Source organism: Electrona antarctica (assembly GCF_951216825.1).
Source record: "Electrona antarctica genome assembly, chromosome: 10".
NCBI lineage: Eukaryota > Metazoa > Chordata > Actinopteri > Myctophiformes > Myctophidae > Electrona > Electrona antarctica.
The window spans coordinates 25486052-25513182 of NC_136791.1; the positions used below are offsets into that span (position 1 = coordinate 25486052).

General features: G+C 43.7%; 1 protein-coding gene across 1 annotated transcript in view; it reads left to right on the forward strand.

Annotated features, from left to right (window-relative positions):
• The first annotated feature begins 427 nt into the window (after nucleotides 1-427).
• LOC306931359 (transmembrane protein 150A) overlaps nucleotides 428-27131 on the forward strand; it is a 52738-nt gene continuing 26034 nt past the window's right edge. The window contains exons 1-5 of the mRNA XM_079512725.1: nucleotides 428-635; nucleotides 1977-2257; nucleotides 20193-20240; nucleotides 23547-23633; nucleotides 25380-25447. Of these exons, the coding sequence (XP_079368851.1) occupies nucleotides 2193-2257; nucleotides 20193-20240; nucleotides 23547-23633; nucleotides 25380-25447 (268 nt within the window). The 5' untranslated portion in view covers nucleotides 428-635; nucleotides 1977-2192. The remainder of the gene's footprint in view (nucleotides 636-1976; nucleotides 2258-20192; nucleotides 20241-23546; nucleotides 23634-25379; nucleotides 25448-27131) is intronic.

The window sequence follows — 27131 nt, forward strand, 5'->3', positions numbered from 1 at the left end:
CTCGGCCTACATTTTGTTTAAAATGTACAATCTCTTAATTGGTACCTCCTCAAGACCTCAAACATTTTCATAATTTCATGTCAAGGACCCCCCCCCCCCCCCCGAAAAGAAAATTGATAGGTAGCCTATTTTGAAGTCTGAAAAACGTTCAAATGTACAAAAGTATGAAATAACTGAAGGTCAACAAAATAAGTCCAATTTGTACATTTAAAAGGTTCCTCGTTTTGCCGGGGAGGACCCCCTGGGGACGAGACCCCTGCACGTTTTGCCACGTGGCCCCGCCCCTCCGGTGTGAAGGAGCCGGTCTATCGAGCGAACCTAATTGGGAGGTGGAGTTCAATCAAACAGCTGGGGAGGCTCGCTTCTGTACAACTGCAGAACCAACACACACACACGGTGGACTTCTAAAGCCCGGTTTACACTTTATAATTACACGTCAATTAAGTAACTGTTGAGTTTTTTAAAAGAGTGATATTTTGTCGCTTAACTTAACGGACCGTCGTTTGGTTTGGCTGCGTTCTTTAACTCCGTCTCCGTGTCCTCCTCCTCGGCTCGGGTGGTTGTTTGACTGTTAGAGGAAGGTCTGGGTCGCTCTACTCTTCCAGAGGTGCTCGGCTCGGCTCCATGGACAAAAGGTTGGTTGGTGTGCAATGAAAAGTCAGCGAAAACTGCAAACTTTAGAAGAAGAAACCTATTGCACGCGTCGTCTATTAGTTGTGGCTTTAGTAGTTACTTACTAGTTAGTAACGGTAGCCTAGAAGAGCTTGTGGCTGTTCCTTCTGGAAAAATGCATTAAAAACCGGAATAAATGCTACAGTGTAACAGAGCCGAGCAGCAGACACACGCTTTGCTGTATCGTAGATAATTATAGGCTGTCTGAACTCGACACACTGACTGTACGCAAGTTCAGCTCAGAAATGGGAAAACTAATTGACAATTCATAGATATTGCAGATTCGTTTTTTGCAAAGGAGACTCGGCAGCAGACCTTAAACGTGTCTAGACCGGTGGTTCTCAAAGTGAGGTCCGGGGAGGGGACCCCAGGCAGGGGTCCCTGAGGGTGTTCCAGGGGGTCCCCAGATAAGCGATGGATAGGTGAATTGAATATAAAGGACCCCAATGGAAATGGGCCATAGGCTTTCTTGGGTTTCAAATCCTCTCTTAGCAGACCTTGTATTGAACTGTACTTTCCTGTGCTTTTTTCTGCAAACTGTTAATCGAGTAATCAATCAATCAATCAGTCAAACGGAACCAAATTGACTCTTATGTGGCTGTAACTTTGAGAGTGTACTGTACAGATGGAACCAAATGAACCCTTACGGCTGCTGATGCTGCCAACTGACATGCAGAGTTGCAGACATTATATTGAACAATCATTCTCATGTTTTGTTCCTTCCTTGTTGTTTTGTCTTACTAGTCTAGACCACGAAGTTTAAGAATGCTATTCAGATTTTTTTAGACAGATGCTAGGTTAATTGTTTACCTGGTATTACTATTCCATAGTTTCAACTTTCAATTCATGTACATATTGTTATTTGCAATTTGCATAATATTGCCCAGATATAGGCCTAGATGTTCATTGTTTACCCGTCGGTATCCTATAGTTTCAATGTACAGGATGCTATTTAGATCTAGCATATATGTTAAGACGGATGCTAGGGTCATGGTTCACCTCTACATTTCTTGAGGCACTAATAGGCAGCAGCGGATCCAGAAAATTGTGACTGGGGGTGCTATGGGGGGGCTGGCTATTTAGAGGGGGGCTAATGGATCTTGGCTTGCATAGAAGTCAGTCAATTGGGATTGTTTTGAGGGGGGGGCTTAGGGGGGGCTAAGCCTCCACCAGAGGCCCCCCCCCTGGAGCAGTCCCTGCCAATAGGCTCTATCTGCATTCTATTTGCCATAATAATACTATGCTTATTGAAAGTTGCTGAACATCTGCTAAATGCCTAACATGTAAACTGTCCCTTTGGCCAGGCTGCCTCACGACTCGGCCCTCCTGCGTGTTCCGCTGTCCATTCGTGATGCAAACGAGACGATACCACTGATCCGGAGTTAAATGCCAGTGGTACCCGATGAGCAGGGAGTGCTTCTTGTTGGCTGGCCGAGGAGCAAAAGGAAGAAGAAAAGAAGAAGAGGAAGAGGGAAGGAGGACAGGTGTGCTGCTGCTGTCTGGGAACGCGCTGACCGCAGATGTCTCTGTGGATGATCCTCCCGGTCAGCCTGCCAGCTCTGACCATCACTGGAATATGGGTTGTGTAAGTGTCGCCTCCTAGACCGCTGCTTCTCACCAGTGTGGTCAGGGGACCCCCCACCCCCAGTGGTCCTTGAGGGGGCTCCAGGGGGTCCCCAGCAAATTAAATTAGTTAAGACCTGAGGCCGATTCTACAAATGTTTTCTAAATCCCAACAGTTTTCTGAAAAACCTGCTATATTGCTATGTCAGTGGTCCTCAAACCATTTCATGTCAAGGACCCTCAAAATGATATGTATTTGGTGGCCGAGCCCCATCTAAAAATATTTTGTTCGCTTTAAAAAAAAACATATATTCAAAGATTTGCTAAAAGGTTCACGATTTTTCTAAAATTGCAGATCTACAAGCTATGAGCTTGTATATCTGCTATTTTTTGAATAGCCAGCCAATGTGCTATACACTGCGAGCTTGTACATCTGCTATTTTTGAACATTTTTGTAACAACTTGAAAGTGTGAGAACTACTGATTTTAGAAGGCATGTGTAGAATCGGCCTCAGGCCTTAATGGGATAAGGAAACATTATTTGATGCCCACCACAGATACCCATTGGAGAGCACCACTGCATGTTGCCCCAATGGCCTGAATTCCAGGGAGCCCAGCAGGGCATTGGCTGTGTGCGGATTAGTTCTGTCCTGGACAGCTGTGGGATTATCACCTCTCATGTGGCCTTTGATCACATTCTAGGCTAATTATCACAGATACTACAGAGCGGTTGTGAATGTGTGAGTGTATGCTTGCATGTGACTTCATGTCTAGTCTCCTGCGTCAAAAAACAAGTTTTCTATGCTTTCTATCCTTTTCCCCCTCTACACCAAATCTCTACGCTTAAAATAGCATATCTACAAGCTTGGGATGAGTTGCATCGCAAGCTTAATTATTGTCTATTGTTACGGTAAATTAACCCATTAAAACCGGGAAAGCATCTATGTCATTTTAGCTTGTGTATGTGTCACAACAATTATTTAAAGAAGAATTGCCCATATACAAGGCAAGGCAATCTTGGCCACTCACACTCGCTAACTCCAGCATGGTGGTGTTACAGTGAAATTGGTGACCTGCTGAAATCGTGTAGATAATCACATAATGTCAGTGTCTGAATGTAAATCATTGCAGTTTGTTCATTAGAGTTCAACCTAATGGTATTCAGGCCACATATTTAAAGACCTCCATGTAAGTCCACAAGATGGTAATGCTGGAGTGAGCGAGTGGCCGAGATTTGGGGTATTGGAATTTGGCTTCTGGGTGATGTTGGAGTTCCTGCTGACCCTTTTGGGGGACACGTGGCAGATGGGCCCCGAGTTCAAAGCACATGAACAAAGTTGACGGTCTATACAGTACATGGGGCTGCAACGCCACTCATCACCACGTGCGTGCAGTGCACTGATTAACTAACATTTGTAACGTTGTGTGATCTGAAGCAGAAGTGTTGCTTAAAGGTTACACCTCGTGTGTGGATGTGTGCGGTGCAATTCACAGTTTTTGGCTTGGCCGTTGACGTGGAACCGAGTTAGATTTTCTCAGCGATCATAGTGATGCACATCTTTTTTGTGTGTTGTGCAATTGTGCAAAGTATCACAATGCATCGCATTTTCATTATTTTAGACGGTTCGGGTTATTTTGTGTTTTCTTCAAACACTATCTCCAGGGTCATGTCATCAAGATACACCTGTCAGACTTTTCTGATTCCATTCCAATTTGGCTATAAACGTTGTGGTCCCTGGGTAGTTAGGCATGCTATTAAATTAATGCCCTGCATCCCTAGTAAATGTAAGTGAATTATGTTTGTGTTTTCACGGTTGGTTTGGCATTGTTTGTTTCTTCAAAAGCCCAAACCTGACTGCCGCTAAGTTAACTTTAGAAGATGGTGTCCGATCTCCGGCGGCTCCTAACAGTATTTCCTTCCTGCTACCTTCACAACGGAGCCTTGTTTCCAAGGGGCTGAGTCAAGAGTCCCTCTTCCTGGGCAGTGGAATGCCAGTGGTCATGATTTGTTGCGTAACCCCATCCCTCCCTGTTAGTGTTGCCATGTGCGCTTATTTTAAGCAATTGGGGATTGTTTTTTCCTGTAAAGTGGCTTGTAAACATATTGGTGGTTGCAGGTTTTTGCCTTGTTTCTGTTGTTGCTTCTTTGGGCTTGCTTCCTAAATGTTTGTTTAAAGCAGTGGTTCTTAAACATTTTCATGGCAAGGACCTCCAGAGTAATATGTATTTTTCCGCAGAACATCATCTTAAAACGTTTTGTGCCACCCAGATCATTTTCAAAAATTGTTCCAAAATTACTTTTTTTCCTCCATGATAAAAAAACAAACAAAAGAATTTGCAGCTCTACCAGCTCTTAAAGGACCACTTCACCACTTTTCAACTTCTCTTCCTATAATTAGTCCTAACTAATGTTCATGATAAAATACCACCATTTTTTTCCTACTCAGTCTGTGTCTCATAGGAAGGCTGTGGGCAGTTCAGAAACCCGTCCACCAGTGACATCATCGATGGTGAATCCAAGCTAATAGAAACGGCAGGCTTTATTATATGAAGAGATGTTGAAAAGTGGTGAAGTGGTCCTTTAATGCATCGAATCGTGATTAGCAGTGAGTTGTGAGCTTGTAGATAGTCTACTTTCAAATAGCCGTAGCCTAGTCACTTCTTTTGCGCTTGTTTTCCTAGACCCTGGTTGCTTATTTCTGGCAACACCGATCCCTCCCTGTGCGAGTGAGTGGAGTTGGGTAAATAGCGGGCCGGGCACGGGGTGCTTCGCAGTGCTTATTCAAAGGCTTTCACACGGTATCTGACTGACACTAGAGCCCGGCCTCCCCGTATCTGCATCCAACACATAGATTAAAGTTCTCAGTCACTTCGGTTCGTTAGCCTCATAGCATAATTGCCTAGAAGAAATGAAAAATCACTATCTGCCAAAGTCACCTAGTTGACTTAAAGGACCTGTTCACCTCTTTTCAACCTATCTTCATATTCCTCACTAATGTTCATGATAAAATACCACAAATCTTTTCCACTCAGTGTGTGTCTCATAGGAGGGCTGTGGGCAGTTCAGAAACATGTCCACCAGTGACATCATCGTTAGGCACAATATTCTTTTTTCAGGAATATAAAAACCTGCAGTTTCTATTAGCTTGGATTCCCCATCGATGATGTCACTGGTGGACGTGTTCTGAACTGCCCACAGCCCTCCTATGAGACACAGACTCAGTAGAAAAATAATTGTGGCATAATATTATCATGAACATTAGTGAGGAAAAAAGATTATAATTATTTGAAGATGGGTTAAAAAGTGGTGAAGTGGTCCTTTAAACAATCATGAGAACAACTTTAGCCTAAGTCATGTTTATTTGCACCTGCCTAACTAACTGCTGATTCACCATGCCTTAATATTGCCAATGTCAGCCTGCTTGAATGCTTACATTCCAGGCAGATATTGATTTAGGAATGTAACAAGAATTCTGATAGGCGGAGGACATAAAGGCAACAAGGCAGGCACAATAAAGCAGCAGTGTGTGTTAGGATTGTAGAGTTAAGGCAGAAATGTCAATTTGGCCAAAACAATGACGTAGGCAATTATTCTACGAGGCTAATGCATTGTCTTCTATGGAATCATGTATATAGCGCACCGAAAATAGGCTATCTGCAAGCTGTGGCAAGGTTGTGAGCTCATAGCTAATTATTTTAAGATTTAAAGAGCATTCTAAGTAGTCAAGCTTGCAATAGAATAAAGAGTGAAACGTGTTTGAATTGGTCAAACAATTATAAATATAAATAGAATACACCTTCAGAAGCATCTACCACAAGCCCTAATGACATTGAGGCAGCACATGCTATGCTGCTCCTGCCAACTGTTGCATGTTGCACAGAGTCTGTGCGTCTGTTTTGCTCTGATTTCTGAAATATTTTATTTATTTTATTTTATTTATTAACATTTTCAAATCACATGGGTGAAATAGGAAAAAAAATATCCACAACCCTGGTATCTTGTACCATTAGCAAAAATACTTATTTTACTTCATGTGAATACAGTAGCCTACAGTATACTGTAAGCCCCGCAACGTGATGTGGGCATTTTATATCATTGCTGTGGTTTGTGTTTCACCACCACGACTCCTAGGCCCCTTCCACTGGCATTTCTCAGTTCAATAATGATTGTCTTTTCAAAGGTCAGCTCGGGTGCCTGACTGTCTGCTATTTTAAAACAATGGCGTCTTTTATTTAATGTTTGTACTGACTACTGCACACATGTTCTCCTTCCAGACATATCAAAGAATGTAGCATGGACGCATGGAGCCATGGACTCCAGTAGTCTGAACATTATACCACTGTTTATATTGTCTTGTTGTTGTTGTTTTTAACCCATTAAGACCTGAGGGCGATATAATGTCTTCTAAAACAGTTTTCTGACAAGGTTGAAAAACCTATGTTGCTATTATCAATGGTGCTCAAACCTTTTCATGTCAAAGACCCCCAAAATTATGTATTTGGCTGCCGACCCCCATCGCAAAATATTTTGTTCCAGGGACCTCCAGAAGCGAAGATTTAAAAATAAGCAGCAAAGGTCGTCAGGATCGGGAGTTGAACTCGCAACACGCTGTCAGGCTGGATTAGCAGTCTAGGTGCCAGGACCGCTAGGCGCTTGCGTTTTACTGGCTTCTCACTGGCTTTCCCAGTTTTAATGGGTTAAATACATTTGGTGAAAATAGCCAATCTACATTTTCAGCTATTTTCGTCTAAGAGATTTGGGGCAACAAAGTATATATAGTTTGTAAAAACGTGTACGTCACCAAGAGGGGGGCGCCGTCTGAAAAGCTAGCGGCGCCCTGTTTCTGGGATTTAAACTCTAGCCTACATGACTCAGAATAGAGTGACGGTGGTCTGTTGTCTGATGTCTCTGCGCCGTACAGCCGAGATCCAAGCCAGCCTACGTCTCTTTGTAAACTCGTCAATCTGGGTTCCTTGATGCCGTCTCCATGCTGGAAAGCTGAAAAATCTAATTCCGTTTTCTGGCTCATTGCCCGCGACGTGACCTGCTGTGGCACTTATGTACTGAGCAAGTCTGCTCAGTACATACTGCCTGTCTGTCTTTAAAAAAAGAACGTACTGTATACGGATAGTCGCTCAATGTACAACATACCAGACAATCCCAGAAGTATGATGGCCGCTACCACGCGACACATATGTTGACCCCCTCAAGGATATTTTGGTATACTCCCTATAGGGTTGAAAGGCATAATCAATGGGGAGCAGCCTGGTGATTGAGAAATAGACCCCAACAGGGTGATTAGACCCCGTCGTAAATCAGAGGGGTCTTTATCACCCTGAAGAAGGTTTGATTGATTTTTAAAAGGATGTAATTGCTTTTACGGTAATTAAAGTATAGTCCATTCATTTATGCCAGGTGGGTCCAGTGCAACACGGGCAGCTTGGAAAACAACCCGGTGTTGATTATAGAATCGATATTCGGTTAATTACTGCATTATGTCTAAAAATAGACGCTTCAAATAGTGCTGTTTAGCTGTAAAATTGTGTGTTTGTTTACATGGCTGCCATCATGTTGGATTCAGCAAACAATCAAGCAGGTTCATATGTGCTTTGGCTCTGGTCTGTTATTGAGTTCAGCTGTCGTTATCGAACAGAGATTAATTCAGTGATTGACCAACCAGAATCAAGCATTCAACCAGTGTAATAAGAGTAACCTATACATTGCTCTAGTATTTAATCCTTTGCATGCCGTTGCCCAGGAGTGTAGAGGCAGTTGAGTAGTTTAAGGTTAAAACAGACTGGTTACGTGTTGAGGCGGGGCTGCTAGACTACACTGTCAACAACTGAAAACCTTGTATCTCCATATTCCAAATGTTTTATTTTATTTTTGAGCGGTGCCTAACAGCTCCATTACGTAGCAATGTGTGTATGTCCCTGTGTCTGTCCCATGGTCTGTATGTCCGAGCACAGAAAGCTGTAACACGGTAACTCTGTCAATTCTCGACCGTTTCGGACGCGGGAAGGCTCGCCGGAAGTTCCGGAACCGGGACGCTCCCCTGGGTGATTAGACCCAGGGGAGCGTCCTGGGGGTCTGGATGTTCCGGGTACCCCCCGGGGACCCCCACATGGTAACTATCATTTCTCGACGGTTTCGGATGCGGGGCAGCTCACCAGAACCGGGACGCCCCCCTGGGCGCGTTCCTGGGGGTCTGGATGTTGCGGGGACCTCCCGGGGACCCCCCACACAGTACAGTTGAACCGCTCACTTCACACAGGTGTGATTTAAAAATAAATTAATGCACCACTTAATATGTGGCAATGCTCGTATACTTATTTATTTTATTGTTTTACTACTTCGTGAAAGTGAAGTCTATTAGAGTTAGACGAAATGTCTAAGGGTTTTTATACATTTCGAACGCAGGGAAAGTATTAACTAGAAAGGTCGCAATTTAAAAAAATTGCAAAGTGTGGTTGCCGCAGTCGCTTACATAGGCCCTTCCCACTAACGTTGCTAGCCAATTACAATTTCAAGTCACACCTGTGATCATTTGTAAGTAATTCAGAGGGGATTTATGCCCCCCAAAAGAAATTCTGCAACAAACGGTTAATTTATTTGCATTTGCGGCGCCCCCTATGGATGAAAATGGAATTGCTTTTGGCTTTTGGTTGATTAAACCACCCGCGATATCTGATTCAAATTTGGGGTGGGTTGGACATTTGGTCCCTCTCCCACTAACTTCAGAAGCTGATTACGGCCGAACGCCTGTGGTGTTTTCAACGGAAAGGTCCAGAGATCATGTGTGCCGATTTTTGTGAGATTTGGACAAAGTTTGTAGGAGGAGGAGCAAAAAGTGTGTTTTGGAGAAAATTCAAAATGGCGGAAAATCTATCATGACGCAAATGGGCGTGGCCTATATGGGGAGATGCGTCATAACCCAAGGAATCCAGGGACAAAATAATTTTGAGGCCGACCGATGTAATTATATGATAATTCATTTTCGTAATTATTATGAACCTCCCTGCCAAGTCTTGTAACTATAGCTATTATGGTGTCAGAGAAAAAAATACTTGAGTTGGACTTTTAGATCTTCCCATGTTAAGTGAATGGGGAAAATGAATTCACTAATTAATTAATATCAGTTAAACTATACAACATTTATCTATAGCAAGCACACCATTCCCGATGAAGTCGGTCGATTTGACATATGGCTCAAGTGCGTACTGTGGGAGGAGTAGCGTTTCAAAAAAAGTCTTACTCTAGTAAAAAATAAAGTGTTACAATTACAATAGTCTGGCAACCACACTAATAATAAATAAAGTGTTACAATTACAATAGTCTGGTTGCCCACACTAATGAATGAAAAGAAAAGGTAAGGGGAACAATAGTATGGTTGCCCATAGGCAACCACACTAATAAAGTGTTACAATTACAATAGTCTGGTTGCCCAAAAATAATAATAATAATACTAATAAAGTGTTAGTATAAAGTATAACATCATTCTTAAAACACCAAAAGGGGTTCCCGCCCGTCACTACACCATTGGTTCTCAAAGTTGGGGTCTCAGCTGGTCCTTAGCAGTGTTGGGCATCGTTACTTTAGAAAGTAACGTCGTTAGGTTACTGGATTACTGCCCATAAAAAGAATCCCTTACCGTTACAAATTACCTTCTGAGAAAAGTAAAAGGTTAGATTATTTTCCGTTATTTTCCGTTACCCGACAATTAAAACCCATTTTTTTAATGCTTGCGCAAATTGGTTACATTGTATTGCTACTGCCTACCATCATTGCGCCGCATTATCACGGCCCGGTTAAAAACGAGAATGATACACACCATGAACTGACCATAGACAATATCCCCTTTACAGCTCTCTCTTTATTAATGAATATAATTTGCCACAATCGCCAGCCTATACACGTAGGACTGGACAGAAAGAGAGTGCATAGAGTACACTACAATATGCCATACTAGGCTGTTGCGCTGCGCTCTGATCCCCTCTCCACGCCGCGCGCCGTGACGCATTAACAACAACAACAACTCCACGTGGACCCACGACGACCCACGTATGAATTAGATAGTTTATAAGCAATGGCACGGCGGCCATCCTTGCAGGCAGTGACAGTAACAGAATGAGAATCCTGTAGGCAGTAACCTGTTCATTTTGGGGGGGCAACAACAACAGCCTGTTGTTGATGATGAATGATACTATGAAACTTAACAATTCATTAACTAGTACTCACCTAATGACGCCGCCACGGAGGATATACCATGTTAAACGTAATTCCAAAGTGTTTAGCCTACATTGTTTAAGTCATAGACGCATGCGGTTTTCATGAACTTTGGCTAAAAGCATGTTGTTATTATTATTCCACTACCACCCGGCACAGTCGACTAGACTGTCATGGCAGCTGGCTACAACCGAAACAACTTCCTCTTCCTCTTCAAAATAAAAGCTACTTGTAACAATACTTTTATTTCTTAAGTGAACTACAGGATGTAGTAGACGCAGGATGTATAGTACATGGTATAGTGGGCTTGGAAGGATAACTCACACAGAAGGCAGGAGAAATAGACTCCGTGGGCAGTTGGGGCTTTATTATTTTTTAAATCTTGCCAACAAAATGAACAGGGACACATTATAGTAACGGGATTACTTTTTTGGAAATGTAACTAGGTAACTAACTACTAAATTGCAAAACTAAGTAGTTACTTTATTCCGTTACCAATAAAAGTTGTCCGTTACATAACGCCGTTATTAATAGCGCCGTTACACCCAACACTGGTCCTTAGAAGGGTAGAAACTAAAATCAGCCAGAGACTGTATCATTCATATACTGTACAGTACTATGCTGCGTGAATAAACATACAATTTGATAGCATACAGTAGATCACCCAGGTTTTATGGTTTTTCAATCCCCACACGTGTATGGATAAGTGTTGCAACACTTAAAATGTAGAATATGAAATGTTAACGGCAATATCGTGTATCGATATCGCAATATTTGGCATAAATACAGAGATATGAAATTTTGTCCATATCGTGCAGCCCTACTTGTAATCCAGAGCCCATAGAGTATAGACCGAGTTACGACAACTCCGTTCACTTCATGGGGCCAGTCCTCTTCTACATAGACTTCTATTGGCGAATAGGGACACCAGAAGTTTACAGAATCTATTGTAGTCGATAGGGCTCGCGCGAGTACATGAACCACGTGACCGGGCTGTTTTCTGCCCCCTCAATGTCGCAACTCCGTCTACTCTCTATGGCTCTGTTGTAATCCAAACGTACACGCGTGTGGGTATAGGGATAAGGTGGCCTGGCTGGGTGTATGACTTGACTACCGCGGCCTGAATGATTCAGCCCTGCAGCCCTGGTGTGAGATATGATCTGGACAACAGATGTCAATATGAAGTTGAGGATAACATTGACCACTTCTGTGTCTTAGTCATACTTCTCTCTCCTTTCTTTCGTAATCTTTTTTGTCATCAGACGGACAGCTTGGTCATATACTTCTCTCTTTGTTGACGTTTTGTTAACTCATCCTCCTGCCGTTAACCCAGTGGTGGAAAGTAACTACAAGTACATTTACTCAAATAATGTACTTAAGTACAATTTTGAAGTATTTGTACTTTACTTGACTGTATTCCAATTTCCAATATATTTACATCTACTCCACTACATCTCAGAGCCAACATTTGTACTTTTACTCCACTACAATTATTTGAAAACTTTAGTTACTAGTTACTTTGGAGATTTACATTTTGATTAGAAAAACATACATTACTGTAACCACTTCAACCCTATATACATTTCGACCATTTGAAAATAGCTGATCTACAAGCTCACAATGCGTCGCGATGCGATGCATTGTGTGCGACCTCTCTTTTCTATTCAAATGAACTGGAAAGGTTGCAAAGTGTGGTTGCCGCAGTCGCTTACATAGGCCCCTCCCACTAATGTTGCTAGCCAATTACAATGTCGCGTCAACCTTGTGATCATGCGTAAGTAATTCGAGGGGATTTATCCCCCCAAAATCATGTTTTTGCAACAATCGGTTACATTTTTTGCATTTGCGGCGCCCCCTATGGATGAAAATGGAATTGCTTTTGGAACTTGGTTGATTGAACCACTCGGGACATGTGATTCAAATTTGGTTTGGACATTCCGTTCGTGATTTGTGGCATTTTTTGTAAAATAGGCCCCTCCTACTAACTTCGGACGACGATTACGGCCGAAGTATACACACTACCAAAATGCAGTTGGTCTTTTAATCAGATAGGTCCGGAGATCACGTGTGCCGATTTTTGTGAGATTTGGACAAAATCTGCAGGAGGAGGAGCCAAAAGTGTGTTTTGGAGAAAATTCAAATTTGCAGGATTTTTTCCCCTGACGAAAATGGGCGTGGCCTATATGTGGAAATGCATCATGACCCAAGGAATCCATGGAAAAATAAATTTAGATTTGACGACTTACGGTTCAAGAGTTATAGGGAAAAACGCAAAGTGGGCTGTAATAGCGCCACCATGAGGCCGACTGATTTTTCATAATTATTATGAACCTCCCCCCCAAGTCTTGTAAATATGGCGCTTACGGTCTCCAAGGGAAAAAAATACTTAAATGTAGTCTTCGATTTCCCCATTAATAAGTCTATGGAGAACGAATTAATTAATATCAATTAAACTATACAACGGATCTCTTAGCAAAATACAAGCACACGATTCCCGATGAAGCCGGTCAATTTGACCTATAGCTCGCGTGTGTGCGGCAAAAACTGTGGGAGGTGTAGTGCGGCAAAGTATCCAAATGTACAATAACAATAGTCTGGTTGCCCTTTGGGCAACCACACTAATTATCAAGAGCTTGTGACTAAATAATCACATTGAATCCACTGGAACACAGGTTATTTTTATCCCCTCCATTTTCCCAAAAGTTTTGGACACACAAGGTTTCCACCCGGCAGTGACCGTCCATAACAGATAGTTAGTTGAAGTGTCACATCTTTGTACCTGCTCTTTATTGCCATGTTGTTCTTTTGGGCCCTTAACTAAGGAAATGTATAGAACACCACGTTTCCATGGCAATCCTTGTTCTCAAATGCTTCTCGCCATAGATAGAATCTTGAAAGGGGGACGGACGGGGACGTGGTTTGTTCCTGGCTGCCATATACTGCTCCCAGGCATGCAATCACTGCTCACCACACAGCATGGCTTTGGCTGGAGCCCAATTATGTAAACAAACCTATTATTATTTAGCCCTGTGCGGCCACAGGCCATGCTGCTGTCAGGTCCACATGCAGCCTGCTAGGGGGGGACTAGTGGGGGCCCTATTTTTGACCAGTGCCTTACACCTTATCCATGAACGTCTTTGCCTTTTTGTTTGTTTTTTACTATTTTGAAAACATTTTAAAATTGTTCAATAGCCGATCAACATCAACACATTATGGACTTGTAAATCGGCTATTGGAACTATTCAAAAATGTTTTCCAAATGGTAGAAAAGAAAAAGTCAAAGAAGTTTGGGGATAAGGGGTAAGGCACTGGCAAAAATAGGGCCCTAGGTCTGCTTTATTTAGAATTGCCCTCAAGCGGTTTACTGAAGAAATCTTTGAAAGTGTGAGAACTACTGATTTAGAAGGCATTTGTAGACTCTGCCTCGGGTCTTAATGGGTTAACTACTAAACCCTCTAGACTCTAGACTTCGTAAACTGGATCTGAGTTGGCTCTGTGCTATTTTTCACCTCTACACCAAATCTGTTTGGCAAAAATATACCATTGTCTATTTTTGGCTAATGTTCCACCCCAGAATAATTTTAGAACATCCTTTTTTCCCCTTCACTATTTGCTTTTAGACAGAACTCTGTTTGGTTTTCCACTTATTAGCGTAGTAGTGTAAAAGCAAGTCAAAGAAAAATACTTGCTCTGCTCTTTTCTTCAGAGCAGATGCTTGTTTTCCTGCAGACTGTACGCCTCGGCTCAGCTCTACCTGACGGCGGTGTTCACTCTGTCAGACCATGCCCACTCATACCGCTGGCTTCCCAGACTCCATTATGCAACCGTGTGTGTGTGTGTGTGCATGGCTTCCATCTGCTTTGCATTGCTTTCATGAGGTGCTCCTCCAAGTCCAAAACGCTGCACCGGCGCGGCTTAGAAATGAAACCGTATCGACACAAATCTTTGCCTGGTATTAACCCTGTCATCGTCCCTAGTTTTGAGTCTCGGTTATTTTCCCAAGTTTGGGTCTCTCGAGCTTGTTCTCTAACATCTAGCCAATGGTTACAAGTGTTTCCAAATTTGGTTGTAGAATGCTTCAGTAGGATCCTTTCTTATCTCACCATCTCGCCCCCATCTCTGCGTCTCTCCTGATGATGATTATTCATGGCTGCTGCTGCGGAGCTGGAGGCAGATGGTGTGGCGTTTGCATGACCACAGGAAGTAGAAGCACTACTTGATGGTAGCTGTATATCAGGGGGTGCGTGTGGCGTGCCTGCCTGCCTGCCTGCCCAGGGAGTCCATTATTTGAGCCCATTTGAAAAGCTCATACGTGTTGGTGAACTGTGCACAGATGGGTGGGCCGTGTGCATTTTCAGAGCATGTTTATATTAAACTAACATGATATACCTTTAAGTTCCTACGTATGAAAACTCATGTTTCAAGGTTTTAAAGAAAACAAAAAATAGGCCTACCATGGCATTTGTTTTTTATATACATTCTTGAATATGAATGATTTAATGTTATAGTATCATTAAAATAGTCTTTGTGTTTTGTCAATTATTTGCGGTCCCATGCACTACAATATCCTTATGCGGGCCACAAGTGGGCCCCGACCCACAGCTTGATATATAGCTGACCCTAAATGGGTATATGGGTATGGGGTGACGCGGCACGCCATAAACTGTGAGTCGCTGCATTCCAGAGACCACCACATGTTTCATTTGATGTTAGCAGACAGGCAGTTGTGTGGAGTTTACATGCAATGTATGTAATGTGGTTCTGGTTGTATCACCAGCAGCATGCATCTGGGGGGGTTGGGGGGAGCTCGGGATGGCCCTGAGGCTTTACAAAAGCCATATTGAAGAGGTTTTGTTTTGTGAGCGGTTTAGAAGGATTGGAGGCTTCTTCTCTTGAGAGTATTGGGGAGTGCATTCCACAGGGTGGGTAGGATTGGGACCCGGAACTGGTTCTTCTTCAGATGCGGTTCCGACATTGAAGAACCTGGAATCAGTTCCCTCGTATTTCGAACCATTTTCTAATCACGCTGTCAGAGCTGGTATGTGGACCCTGACGTCTGCTATACAGGATGTCCATTTCTTCATTGAGACCCTTTGGTGACATAGTATTCAGAGTATAAATCCAGAACAATTCACGTTTTAGAAGAGCATTAATGTCACCACCACGTCGTGGGAGTTGAACATGTTCTATACCCACATAGTTTAAAGAGGAAACATGCTTCAGACCACTGAAATGTAGCACAATAGGACTCTTTGTGTCATGATTTCTAATGTTACTTCTATGTTCTGTGATCCTTGTTTTGAGAGCTCTAGACGTTTTGCCAATATAGGCTAGCCCACAGGGGCATTTGAGCATGTAGATCACATTAGTAGTTTTACATGAAATAATGCCTCTGGCAAGAGAGAATGCCCCATCACCCCACACGGGTACGGTACTTGGGTCTTGGTGACCAACCCCAGTAGGTTCGCCTTACCACACCTGAGGGAGTGGGAGGGAACAAGCCTTTGGTCCTCATGTGGAGGACAGCTGTAGTGTGTGTGTCTTCAGGGCTTACTGTGTGTTTGTGGCCTGAGGTTTAGGATGCTACTCGTTGCCATGGAGACGATCTTAATTGCTGTTTAGCCTGTTAGTGACCCCCAGGCTGCTGCGTTGCCAGATTTTGCGAGGGGAAATTAGCAAACGGGTCTATGAAAACAAGCCCAAAATATGCAGCCTGTTTGACCACTGTGAGCCCTATTATTCAGACCGCAACAGAACAGTTTTAAGGCCGGTCCACAGCAGTGCATTGGTGTGGACAGACCTTTACATCAGCTATTTGAAAATTTACATCAGCTATTTGAAAATCTACAAGCTCACAACGTGTTTGAGCTTGTAGATTTGTAGATTTCCCCCCAAAATATTGGAAGTAAATAAATTAAATACATTTTTTTTATTACATTTTGGGGGGTGTAGTAAGCAAATAATTTGGGGGGGATCCTTGGCATGAAAATGTTTGAGAAGCAAGCTCAGAATGATTTTACAGAAACAACTAAGTAAGCGGACTTGGCAACACAGGCTTGTGTGTGTGTGTGTGTGTGTGTGTGTGTGTGTGTGTGTGTGTGTGTGTGTGTGTGTGTGTGTGTGTGTGTGTGTGTGTGTGTGTGTGTGTGTGTGTGTGTGTGTGTGTGTGTGTGTGTGTGTGTGTGTGTGTGTGTGTGTGTGTGTGTGTGTGTGTGTGTGTGTGTGTGTGTGTGTGTGTGTGTGTGTGTGTGTGTGTGTTGTTGATACATCCTGGTGACATCAGGCTCCTTCCTTACTTCCTTTCCTTGTTATTCAGATGTCCTGTAGGTCTGGGGGAGTCCCCCCCCCAGGGCTCCATACAAAGGTCCTTTTACACTAAATACCTTCACTATCTCTAGTCGAGCTTATATATCTGCTATTTTCTAATGTTTGCCCCAGAATAGCCAATAGCCATGATAGTTAATTTACCCACCAAAAAATGATTACATTATTATATATATTAAAAAAAGGTTGCATTTCTTTTATGTTCACCTATAGGACGGGAACCCCTTTTTTGAGGTTTTAACCTTTCAAGACGGAAACGCATTTTTGGGTTATTGTTGCTATGTACAGTAGGGCTATAGAAAGATTTTTTTTGTAATTATTTTCTTATGGTCAGGATGTAGTCCTAAATGTAGACCTAAATGGGTTGACGACACATCCAAAATATTATGGCAGGTCGGAAGAGGTTAGTCTCACTCTCACCGCCGTCGTGTGTGGAGATAGAACTGGTAGAATGCAGAGGGGAAGCCAGTGACGTATTACACCAGGGCTCCACCGGGCGCGTCAGCGTCGCGTCTCCGTCACCGTCAGGGAATGTTCCCTTTTTAATCAATGAAGGGTGGCTCCACTGCCCGCGTGCATTAAAATTGAACCGGTGCGTTTTTTGACGCACGCGACGGAGACACAACGCGTCCGGTGGAGCCCTGGCGTTAGGATGCAGAAAGCACAGTCGGGAACGGCGATGCAACTTGAGAACCTAATAATACCCGTTGTCAACTTGTCATAGCACCTGTTTTAACAGTCTGTCTGTGTCCGCCTGTGTCTGAAGAGGGCTGACTGAGGTGGTCTTTAGACCAGAACGGTGTTCATAGAAAACGGCAAAATAAAGTATCGTTTGCTGGTGTCCCTTTAGACGAGAACGGCGTTTTCAGGAGGTGAAAACGCAACAAAGTGAAACCACCTCCCAGAGTGGAAATCTTTGAGAACGCCGTTTTATCCCTTCTCCGTGTAAACGGGCAAAACGGTGAATCCGCAAAACCTATGACATCATGGCTCACGTTGGCTCACAGCACATATGTTTATTACATTGATGCAGAGCCATATATTATATAATGGAGTTCCTGAACAAGCCGTTTATGTAGCCTAATGTATTCTAAACTAGAAAAAGTGCCCTTCTGGGCACAGGTCTCCACCAGGAGGATAGGAGTGTGTGTGATGTTTGGCAAAATGTTTAGGAGTAATATAAACATGTTTTCTTTTTTTTTTAAACAATTTTCTTCATTTTGTTGAGGAAATGCAGATCCAGATCACTCATAGCATCTCTGAGGATATAATTCTGGATGAGCAGGACATGGGCCACTCCTGAAAACTTTGGAAGGCAATCTTAGCCAATCAGTGTAGAATCTGAGAAATCCAACAGACTCGTCTTGATCACATGACTACAGAGATCATGTGTACCGATTTGCGTGAGATTTGGATGAAATCTGTGCGACTAACAAACAATGTGTTTTCCAGAAATCGGCCTCATGATGGTGGCTCTATAACTGGCAGATGTGGAGGGATGCAGGGAAAATGTTTTTCCATGGCCTCTAGGGAGTGCGCATACATAAGTTGTATACAGATCGATGCAGTTATAGGTAAAAACAGGAATTACCTTGTTATAACGCCACCGTGAGGCTGATTTGGAAAAAAAATTAGTGGCATGTCATCCTCGGCCTAGTGGAAATGTGCGTGCATAATGTGCGTGCATAATTTCACGGAAATTGCACACTGCGTTTGTGATTTGTGGCATTTTGTTCGAAACGGATGGAAGGTGGGAAATGGTGCAGATCCGTGTTGATCACATGACTATGGAGATAGTGTATACCGAATTGTGTGATGTATGGATAAAATGTGTACGAGTAATCTACAGAAATGGGTTTTGCCTAAATCGGCCTGATGGTGGTGCTATAACAGGTCGTTGAGGAATATTTGGGGCAGAGGTTCATTGTTGGCATCCAGGGAGTTTGGCATGGATTGGGCCAACGGTGCCGGAGATTAGCTGGTAACGGACGGACGGACGGACGGACGGACGGACGGACGGACGGAGTGCAATACATACTCTCTCCCCAGGCCTTCGGCCTGGTGGAGACAAATACATAACCATCCCGTGGTTATATACCACGGGATGGTATATAACCAGGCTGACAGGCTCTGGGCTGCCTGTCAGCCTGTCTGTCACCTCGATGCGTTGGTAGAAAGCAGGCAGCGAGCGACGGCCACAACCACGTTGTGTTCTGGAAGCAAAACCCTGATAGGGTTGCGTGAAGGGGGCTTAGAGTATATAAAGGAAGGGGGGCTACACTTCTTCTTGTACGTGGGTGACTGGTCTATTTGGCAGCCCGTTACCGCCACCTAGCGACATTATAGCCTTTTCATAAAGTGTGCGTTCTCTGTAAAGGGTCAATAAAAAATTAGAACGCAACGGCACTTTGCCGTTTTATCTGGATATGGTCGCCGTCTAAAAGAGGCCTGACTGAAAAGTGGACTGGTTAAGTATGCTAATCAATTGTCAGGTGTGGGGTTGCCATGGCAATCAATTGGCTGAGGCAGAGGCTGGAAATTGCAAAGGTATGGGGACTGGCAGAGAGGCCGGGCACTGCACTCCCTGCAGGGGTGTGAAATGCGTGTGTCGAATATGAAGTCGGTGGGGCAAACGGTTCTCAAGTTAGGTGCATTACAACCGTACACACATGCACAGACGTGGCGCATTTATAGTAGGATAGACATGTCATTGATGATACCCCAAAAAACAAGGAACAAAGTGTGTCATCTATCAGTTCAATAAGGGACACATCTTTTAGTTTCCAAATAAGGGACATTTCCTTATTTCAAGGGACGGTTGGCAACCTTATCTGTATGCTCCTATCGGTCATTCACTCTACTGTGGATCCAACTAGTCACCGACCTCAAGTCAACCCACCTTTATTTGTGTAGCACATTTGAAAACAACAGAAGTTGACCCAAAGTGCCTAGTGACCTGACTGAATAAACACTGCTGTTAGCTTCTTGTGTGTGTCTGACCCGTGTCACTGGGTTCCTCTGGGTTTGGGTTCAGGTGACCTTCCACAGGACACTCCCAACAAGTCCACGTGTCACTGGCACGGTCTTAGTACTAGCCTGGAATCCAGTCTGCTTCGCTATTTTCGTCTTTTTCTCACTTCAAAAAGCTTAAAGAATTTGTCAAAATAACCAAATCTACAAGCTCACAACGCAAGCTGAGCTCACAATGCCACGCGTTTTGAGCTTATTTAAAGTACCTTAGAAAGGATGTAGGCCTACTGTAACGTGTTTACGTGTACATTAGGTCATGGTTGTCAACCAGTAAAAACACCTGACTTGTGGTCTAACTGAACATTTACACTTTTTAACTGCCTTCACTTTGACATTCTTAAAATAACCATAACATATTTCTTCTTTTCTATTCCAGGTATGCCATGGCCCTCTACAACCAGCATATCTGCCCCGTGGATAACTGGTATGTTAATAAATCTGTCTAATACAAACGAATTGGCCGACGCCCAGGACGAAGTATTGTCCAAAAGACGAAGATTATTGATATGAGAACGGATCGCATGGCTCTATAGCCCAGGCGTGCCTCCTGGGCAGTCCTTGATGACGCGCGTCATCAAAAAACTCCCTCCCCTGTTTAGCTGATGAAAACAAAAATCTTAAAACGTTCATAACTCGCGATCTAAATCATCCCGTCTTTTTATGAAAAAAGATCCTGTGTTAGACGGCGCACTGCGGTCCAGTCGCTAGTCTTGATAGATTAATCTTGTCTCCCGTTGTTGTCGATCGACTCTAGAGTGGTGTGGCTATTGTTAGCTGCTACACACATATCAACAACTTCCGCCGGTCCGTCCGGAAAAGGGGTCCGTGTTTATAAATCGAATTGGCGCTATAATGTAATGGATTAAATAACTCCGGGCAATTAAAGTGTTAATGTAAAACTATAAATATATCTGGTTTAGTGTTAGTTTTTCCCATTCCATTCTAGCCTACATGACTACTGTATTGATATTCTCAGGTTAAAAAGCCCTCTTTTTATTAGTCAACAGAGGAGCCATTCATCCAATAAACTCTATGATAGATTAGATTAGATGATAATGAGCTGCATAGTGCATTTGATTGCGACTGTAGGTCTTATTTACTATGACAACCTGCATCTCCTGTCCGTTAGTCACGCCTCCATATATGGTCACGCCGCGTGTCATCAGGCCTCCATATATGGTCACGCCTCGTGACATCACACCTCCATATATGGTCACGCCGCATGTCATCACGCCTCCATATATGGTCACGCCTCCTGACATCACACCTCCATATATGGTCACGCCTCGTGACATCACGCCTCGTGACACGTCCCGCCACCATATATGGCCATCTCCATATATGAAGATCATGACACTGCTGACCTTATCTAACCCTGGATAACCATACATGGAGAAGACGATATTGTTTTAACAGGTTAAGCTGTTAACCGGTGTGATGTTCTTGACATAGGACATAGGTCGACATGGTTTCAGACGGACAAAGAAAGATTGAACCTTTCAACACCTATTTTAGCTGCTTTTGACCATTTCGTTGACATTTCTGTTAAAGACGAGTATACTCTCGTCATCAAATCAAACTGTGGGGTTCCTTAGACGAGTATACTTGTCTTAAGGCGTTTAATGTTGATAAAGTTAGAGATTGCGCTATACTACTTACTGTCTATCAGCGTCTGTGTTGCGCAACGACAAATCGCAAGTCATTGGTCCGTCAGTATAATGGTTCCCCCCCTCATTGACTCCAACGTTAGCAAAATATTATATCTCTGATTCTAATCCCAGATTTCGATTCTAATCAAAACGAGCTTTATTGACGGCCGACTTCCACAAAAATAATCACACATTTTCATGTGTTGAAAACAAATTCAAACATTTTTCAAGAAGAATTTCTTAAATATAATAATAAAACGTAATCAAAGAAATTCCCCTAAATTAGAAACAAAAATAGTTTTAAGAAGTAGTGAAAATAGCCGATCTACAAGCTCAAACACGGCACGAAGCGACATGTTGTAACTTGTGAGCTTGTAGAACTGCTATTTTCACTTGTTTGGGTCCTGGGGAGACATACAATGTCTCTTTTGGGTCACGGCCTAAAAGGTTTGGGAACCACTGCTTTGGGGAACCACTAACTGAAGTGGACCAAATCGTTGTGGGGGAAACATGGTTACTCCACAAAATGTATTTACAACTTTCTGGAATATGTTTAACGTCATGGATTGGTGATAAATATTGATGTAGGAGTCCATTAACTATGGGAGGTTTGCCAAAGGTTGCAAAGATTATTTCTTAATTAGAAAGCGTTTATTCCGAAGGATTCCAAATGCCAGTGTGTCCAGAAGTATGATTTATGTTTTTACCAAAGTCCATAAATCATGCGCTGAGTGGACGGACCGCTCACTGTGGTGAAACTTTCCCACTGATCCCCTGTGTGATAGGTGTCGTTCGGCCCCTGCCACGTATATACATATGTTTTGGTCATGCCCTTCTTTACGTAGATATTGGACTGAGATCTTTGACACTATGTCAAGGAGTGTTGGGATACCGTTAGAACCAAATGTAATGACGGCTATTTTTGGAATTTCTCCCCCTACTCTATTACTGCCAAAATACAAAGCTCATTTGGTGGCCTTTACCACTCTCTTAGCTAGGCGTCTACTTCTGATGAAATGGAAGTCCTCTGCTCCCCCAACCCATCTTCACTGGATTTGAGATGTACTCTACTTTATTAAATTAGAAAAAATTAGATGTACCCTGAGAGGCTCGGTATCCAAATTTGAAGACACATGGGGCCCCTTCCTCGCACTTGTAAATGACTTGCAGTTCCAAGCTATTCCAGATTGAATGAGTTTAATCCTGAATCTGAGCATGCTAGATATATGATTCCTGACGCAGCTGGGTTGTCCAGTATATTTATTATTAGGAACCATGTGTGGGTGCACTGCCACGTCCATTATGTTTTGGAGGGGTGACCAATGACCATGCCTTGTCTTGTCTTGTCTTGTCTTGTCTTGCCTTGTCTTGTCGTACATTTGTGTTTTTGTTTCAAAACTTGTTTCAGGTTATGTCATGTGGTTTGTAACTATCAGTGTCACTTCCCTGTTAGCATAGGACTATACCATTTATTTTTATTTTATGCTACCACAATATTTTGCATATAGTGGTCACGCCATTTATATACTGTACATGTTATCTCTTTGGTATGTTCCGTATGGGTGTGTCACATATACTGCCATATTATTTGATTTACTGTATACCCTGAAATCTTGAATAAACAAGAAAAAAAAATCAAAACTTTCCCACTGACGGTGGTCTTTCCTCCCTTTCACAACAAACAAAGCACAACAAGACCACTCTGGGGCCATGTATTAAAACATGGTCCCAAGTCGGGTGGAAACCTTGGATGTCCAAAACAGTGATTTTTTTTTTAATTAAATAATCTTGTATGATGAGGTCGGGCATTAATGTACCAAAAAAGAAAGTTTCTGCCCGACAGCAATGATATTCAAGTTAGAAAGGATTACCTTTTCCTTTTTTTTTTAAGTCATTTTAAATTTTAGAGTTGGCTATTCAAAAATAGATAGGGTAGCCTAGATACAAGCTTGTACATTGTTTTTTGTTTTTTTTTGCGTGCAAGACCTACTGATTTTAGAAGACCTTTGTAGAATCAGTCTCGAGTGTTAATGCTGGATCTGTGTGTGTGTGTGTGTGCGTGCGCGTGTGCCTTTCCCCAGGCTATACAACCAGTCGTGTGAAGAAGATCTTTACTTGCAGAGCGGATCAACATTGTGTTGTACCCTGGACAACGTACCGCTCATCAGGTCGGAGTGATCTCCAAGCCCTCTTCCATCCATCCCTGCCCCCCCTCTCTGTCTGTCTCTCTCTCTCTCCGTCTAGCTGTCTTGTTTTCTCTCAAACAGGAACGCCCTGTCATTGTCTTCTATGACCCTTCTGCCATCCTGGTGACAGAAAGCGAGTGAGCTTGAAGTAGACAGTTCCTGTGTGTGTGTGTGTGTGTGTGTGTGCTCTCAAAATAACTTGGCTTGAGATTTCCTGCCTGCCACCGTGGCAGTGTAGCTGGGAGGCAGAGAAAGCACGGGTCTGTACTTGCCCTGTAGACACGCACGCACGCGAGAGCGCACGCGCACACACACACAGGAATTCCTCATAAAAGAGGGGTCGTCTTACATTCGAGAAGAAATCGAGCGCCTCCTTCCTCCTTTGTTTAGTTCTCAGACGCACACGCTGAGCTTTGTACATCAAAGGCCGTTGTGAACCGTGTGAATTCCCAGCTTTACACGAGACATGTCGGGAAGCTACCTGTAGGCTGTTGGAACAACTTATGTAGGATCATAATAAACTGAGTCCTGCTTATTAAGCACTGGATACTCTCTTGGCTGTTCGCACTTAACACATGATGCCCTGTGTGTCCGCACGCACGCACACATGCACGCTCACACAAACACACACACATGCGTGCGCACGCTGAAGTGTGTCTGTTTGTGTGCGTGCACTCGTGCGTCCAGTCAGCTGAGACAGCTTTGTGGCTGTAGAATGAAGAAAGCAGTCGGGACTGCTCTGACACATTACCCATTGGCTTCACTGGAGGCAGCGTAGAGCAGGTCACAGGCTGGATGGAGGACAGGACCATAGATCTAGAAGCCTATAGACATCATTGGCCGCTGCAGTTCATTGGAGTGATCGGTATCGCGGGGAAGGCGGAAGTGCGGAATGCCTCCGAGTTCATATTTGAATCGTGTTCTGTGTATAGCAGGGGTCCTCAAACCTTCCTACCTACCTCCCAGGTACCCCTTGGAGGGGAGAAATAGTGCCGCCTCATCCTCGCGACAGCGATAAGCATATAAGTACAACATTACATTTAGATGCCATTTCTATTAGAAACGTTTCAAAGTAATTTCATAGTCAAACAGAAAACACTACTACAGCGCTATTCAACTAAATTGTTCAGGGGGCCACATTGTCATTGTCAGAACCCCCCCCCCCACCTACTATTAATCTCATATGTACACTTGACACAACACACTGGCTATTTGACAGTTCAGAAACATAATTGCCTTCCTTGATGCGTTAATGAGCGTCAAATGTTCACAGATGCACATCTCCCCTCTGCAGTGCTCTAACTGAAAGTGACTGCAGTCTTGTCTCATTTCTATCCAAAGGCCCTTGAATATGATGGAATATGATTAATTATTTTCCGTCGCTCGAGAACCGTGGGCGTATAGGACCAATATACATTTTATCTTTGACGATTCTTCTAATTCTTTCTTCTCCTCCTCCTCCGCCTCCTCTATAGACTTGTATATATCTGTGTGTTTTTATTTTCTTTCTTTTTATGTGTGTGTGTGTGTGTGTGTGTGTGTGTGTGTGTGTGTGTGTGTGTGTGTGTGTGTGTGTGTGTGTGTGTGTGTGTGTGTGTGTGTGTGTGTGTGTGTGTGTGTGTGTGTGTGTGTGTGTGTGTGTGTGTGTGTGTGTGTGTGTGTGTGTGTGTGTGTGTGTGTGTGTGTGTGTGTGTGTGTGTGTGTGTGTGTGTGTGTCTCTCTCTACAGTAAGTGTGGGACTCTGCCTCCTGAAAGCTGTTTTTTCAGTCTCATCTGCAGCACCGGATCCTTCATGGGTAAGTTGAGGCTCTGCAGGAGCCTAACCATCTATAAGTGTCTGTCTGTCTGTGCCGGCACCGAATGTCTGTAGGCCACAAGTAGACCTTCACGGGCCTCCCGATTACAAAAATACAAGACAGGGACCCGAGACCCGTACGGGTCAGATCTGTGTTTTATCATAATGACTATGGGCGCTGGGTCGGAATCCGCTGTATTACCGCGAAACTCGGGTCTGTCTGTCATTATGTGTAATATCTGAGAAGACCCTGTGTGTGTGTGTGTGTGTGGCACGTGTTCTGTCCTTTTTGTGTGTGTGTGTGTGTGTGTGTGTGTGTGTGTGTGTGTGTGTGTGTGTGTGTGTGTGTGGGGGGGGGTTAAGTATTTGACTAGTCTAGTGTCTACCCACCTATATTATATTTATCTTACGGTTGGAGTAAACGTGCATTTTCATTTTCGTGTTTGCATCATTTCATTATCGTAACACGTCTGCTCTCCACAGCCGCTGCAAAAATACACTGTGTGACCTAAACCAGCCAATATGGGTTAACTTGGGAGGACGCACGCACGCACGCACGCATGCGCACGCACGCACGCACACACACACACACACACACACACACACACACACACACACACACACACACACACACACACGTGTGTGTGTGTCTGCATGATGGCAGGAGCATTTTGCACTGCCCAGTTTTAAGTTAATGTTTCCCAGCTGTAGCCCAGTGCAGCTTTGGGGTGGGTGTGCGTGTGTGCGTGCACATGTGTTTTTATTCCTAGCAGCTGGGTGGGCCCGGTGGGTAGCAGGACACAGGCCAAGGATAACCCTACAGATGTGTGTGTGTGTGTGTGTGTGTGTGTGAGAGAGAATCCTGGAGCAGTGGTTCTCAAATATTTAGACCCAGCCCCCCATTTTAAGATTCTTTTGCCAGGGACTCCCATAAGAGAATAAGATTTAGTAGGTAGAGGTTCTCAACGTTCTTGGCTGGGGACCCCCGGAAACGTTTTGGCCATGTCTCGCGACCCCCGCCCCGCCCCGCCTCCACCAATACAAATTGACCGCTACAATAACCCTAATAATAGCGAAAATAAATACTGGGAACCCCCAAAAATAATGTGGCGACGTTGCGACCCCTCAGGTTGAGAACCTCTGCTCCAGAGCAGTGGATCCCCAATTTTTTAGCCTGTGACTCAAAATAGAAATGAGCAGATCTACAAGCTCAGGGACCCATAAAAATGTGTCCACGACCCACAAATGGGTCCCAACCCGGTGTTTGGGAAGCAGCGCTCTAGTAGTTCCTTTAGAAATGGCTATTTAAGGACCTCTTTGTGTGTGTGTGTGTGTGTTTGTGTGTGTGTGGGGGGGCTGACAGCGACATGAGACCTCTCTGGGGAGGACGGGGACAGATAAACCATTAGACATGTGTCCTCGTCTTTTAGATAACCATATTAAGTGCTGTCTTCCTGCCAGTCCAGTCCACATGTCTACTGTAAGCTACACAGTATAGGACATGAATGATCACACACTTTCTCACTTGCTAAATCATGTGAGATTAATGTGAGATACTGCAGTAGACAAGGCTCAGTGCGTGGGGTGGGTGGTGGCGGGTTGGCGGAGTAATTCATTATGTTCTTTAAAAGAGCACATAGAATTTAACGAATGAATATGCGAGTAGTTGGCCGGGTGCCTGCGCG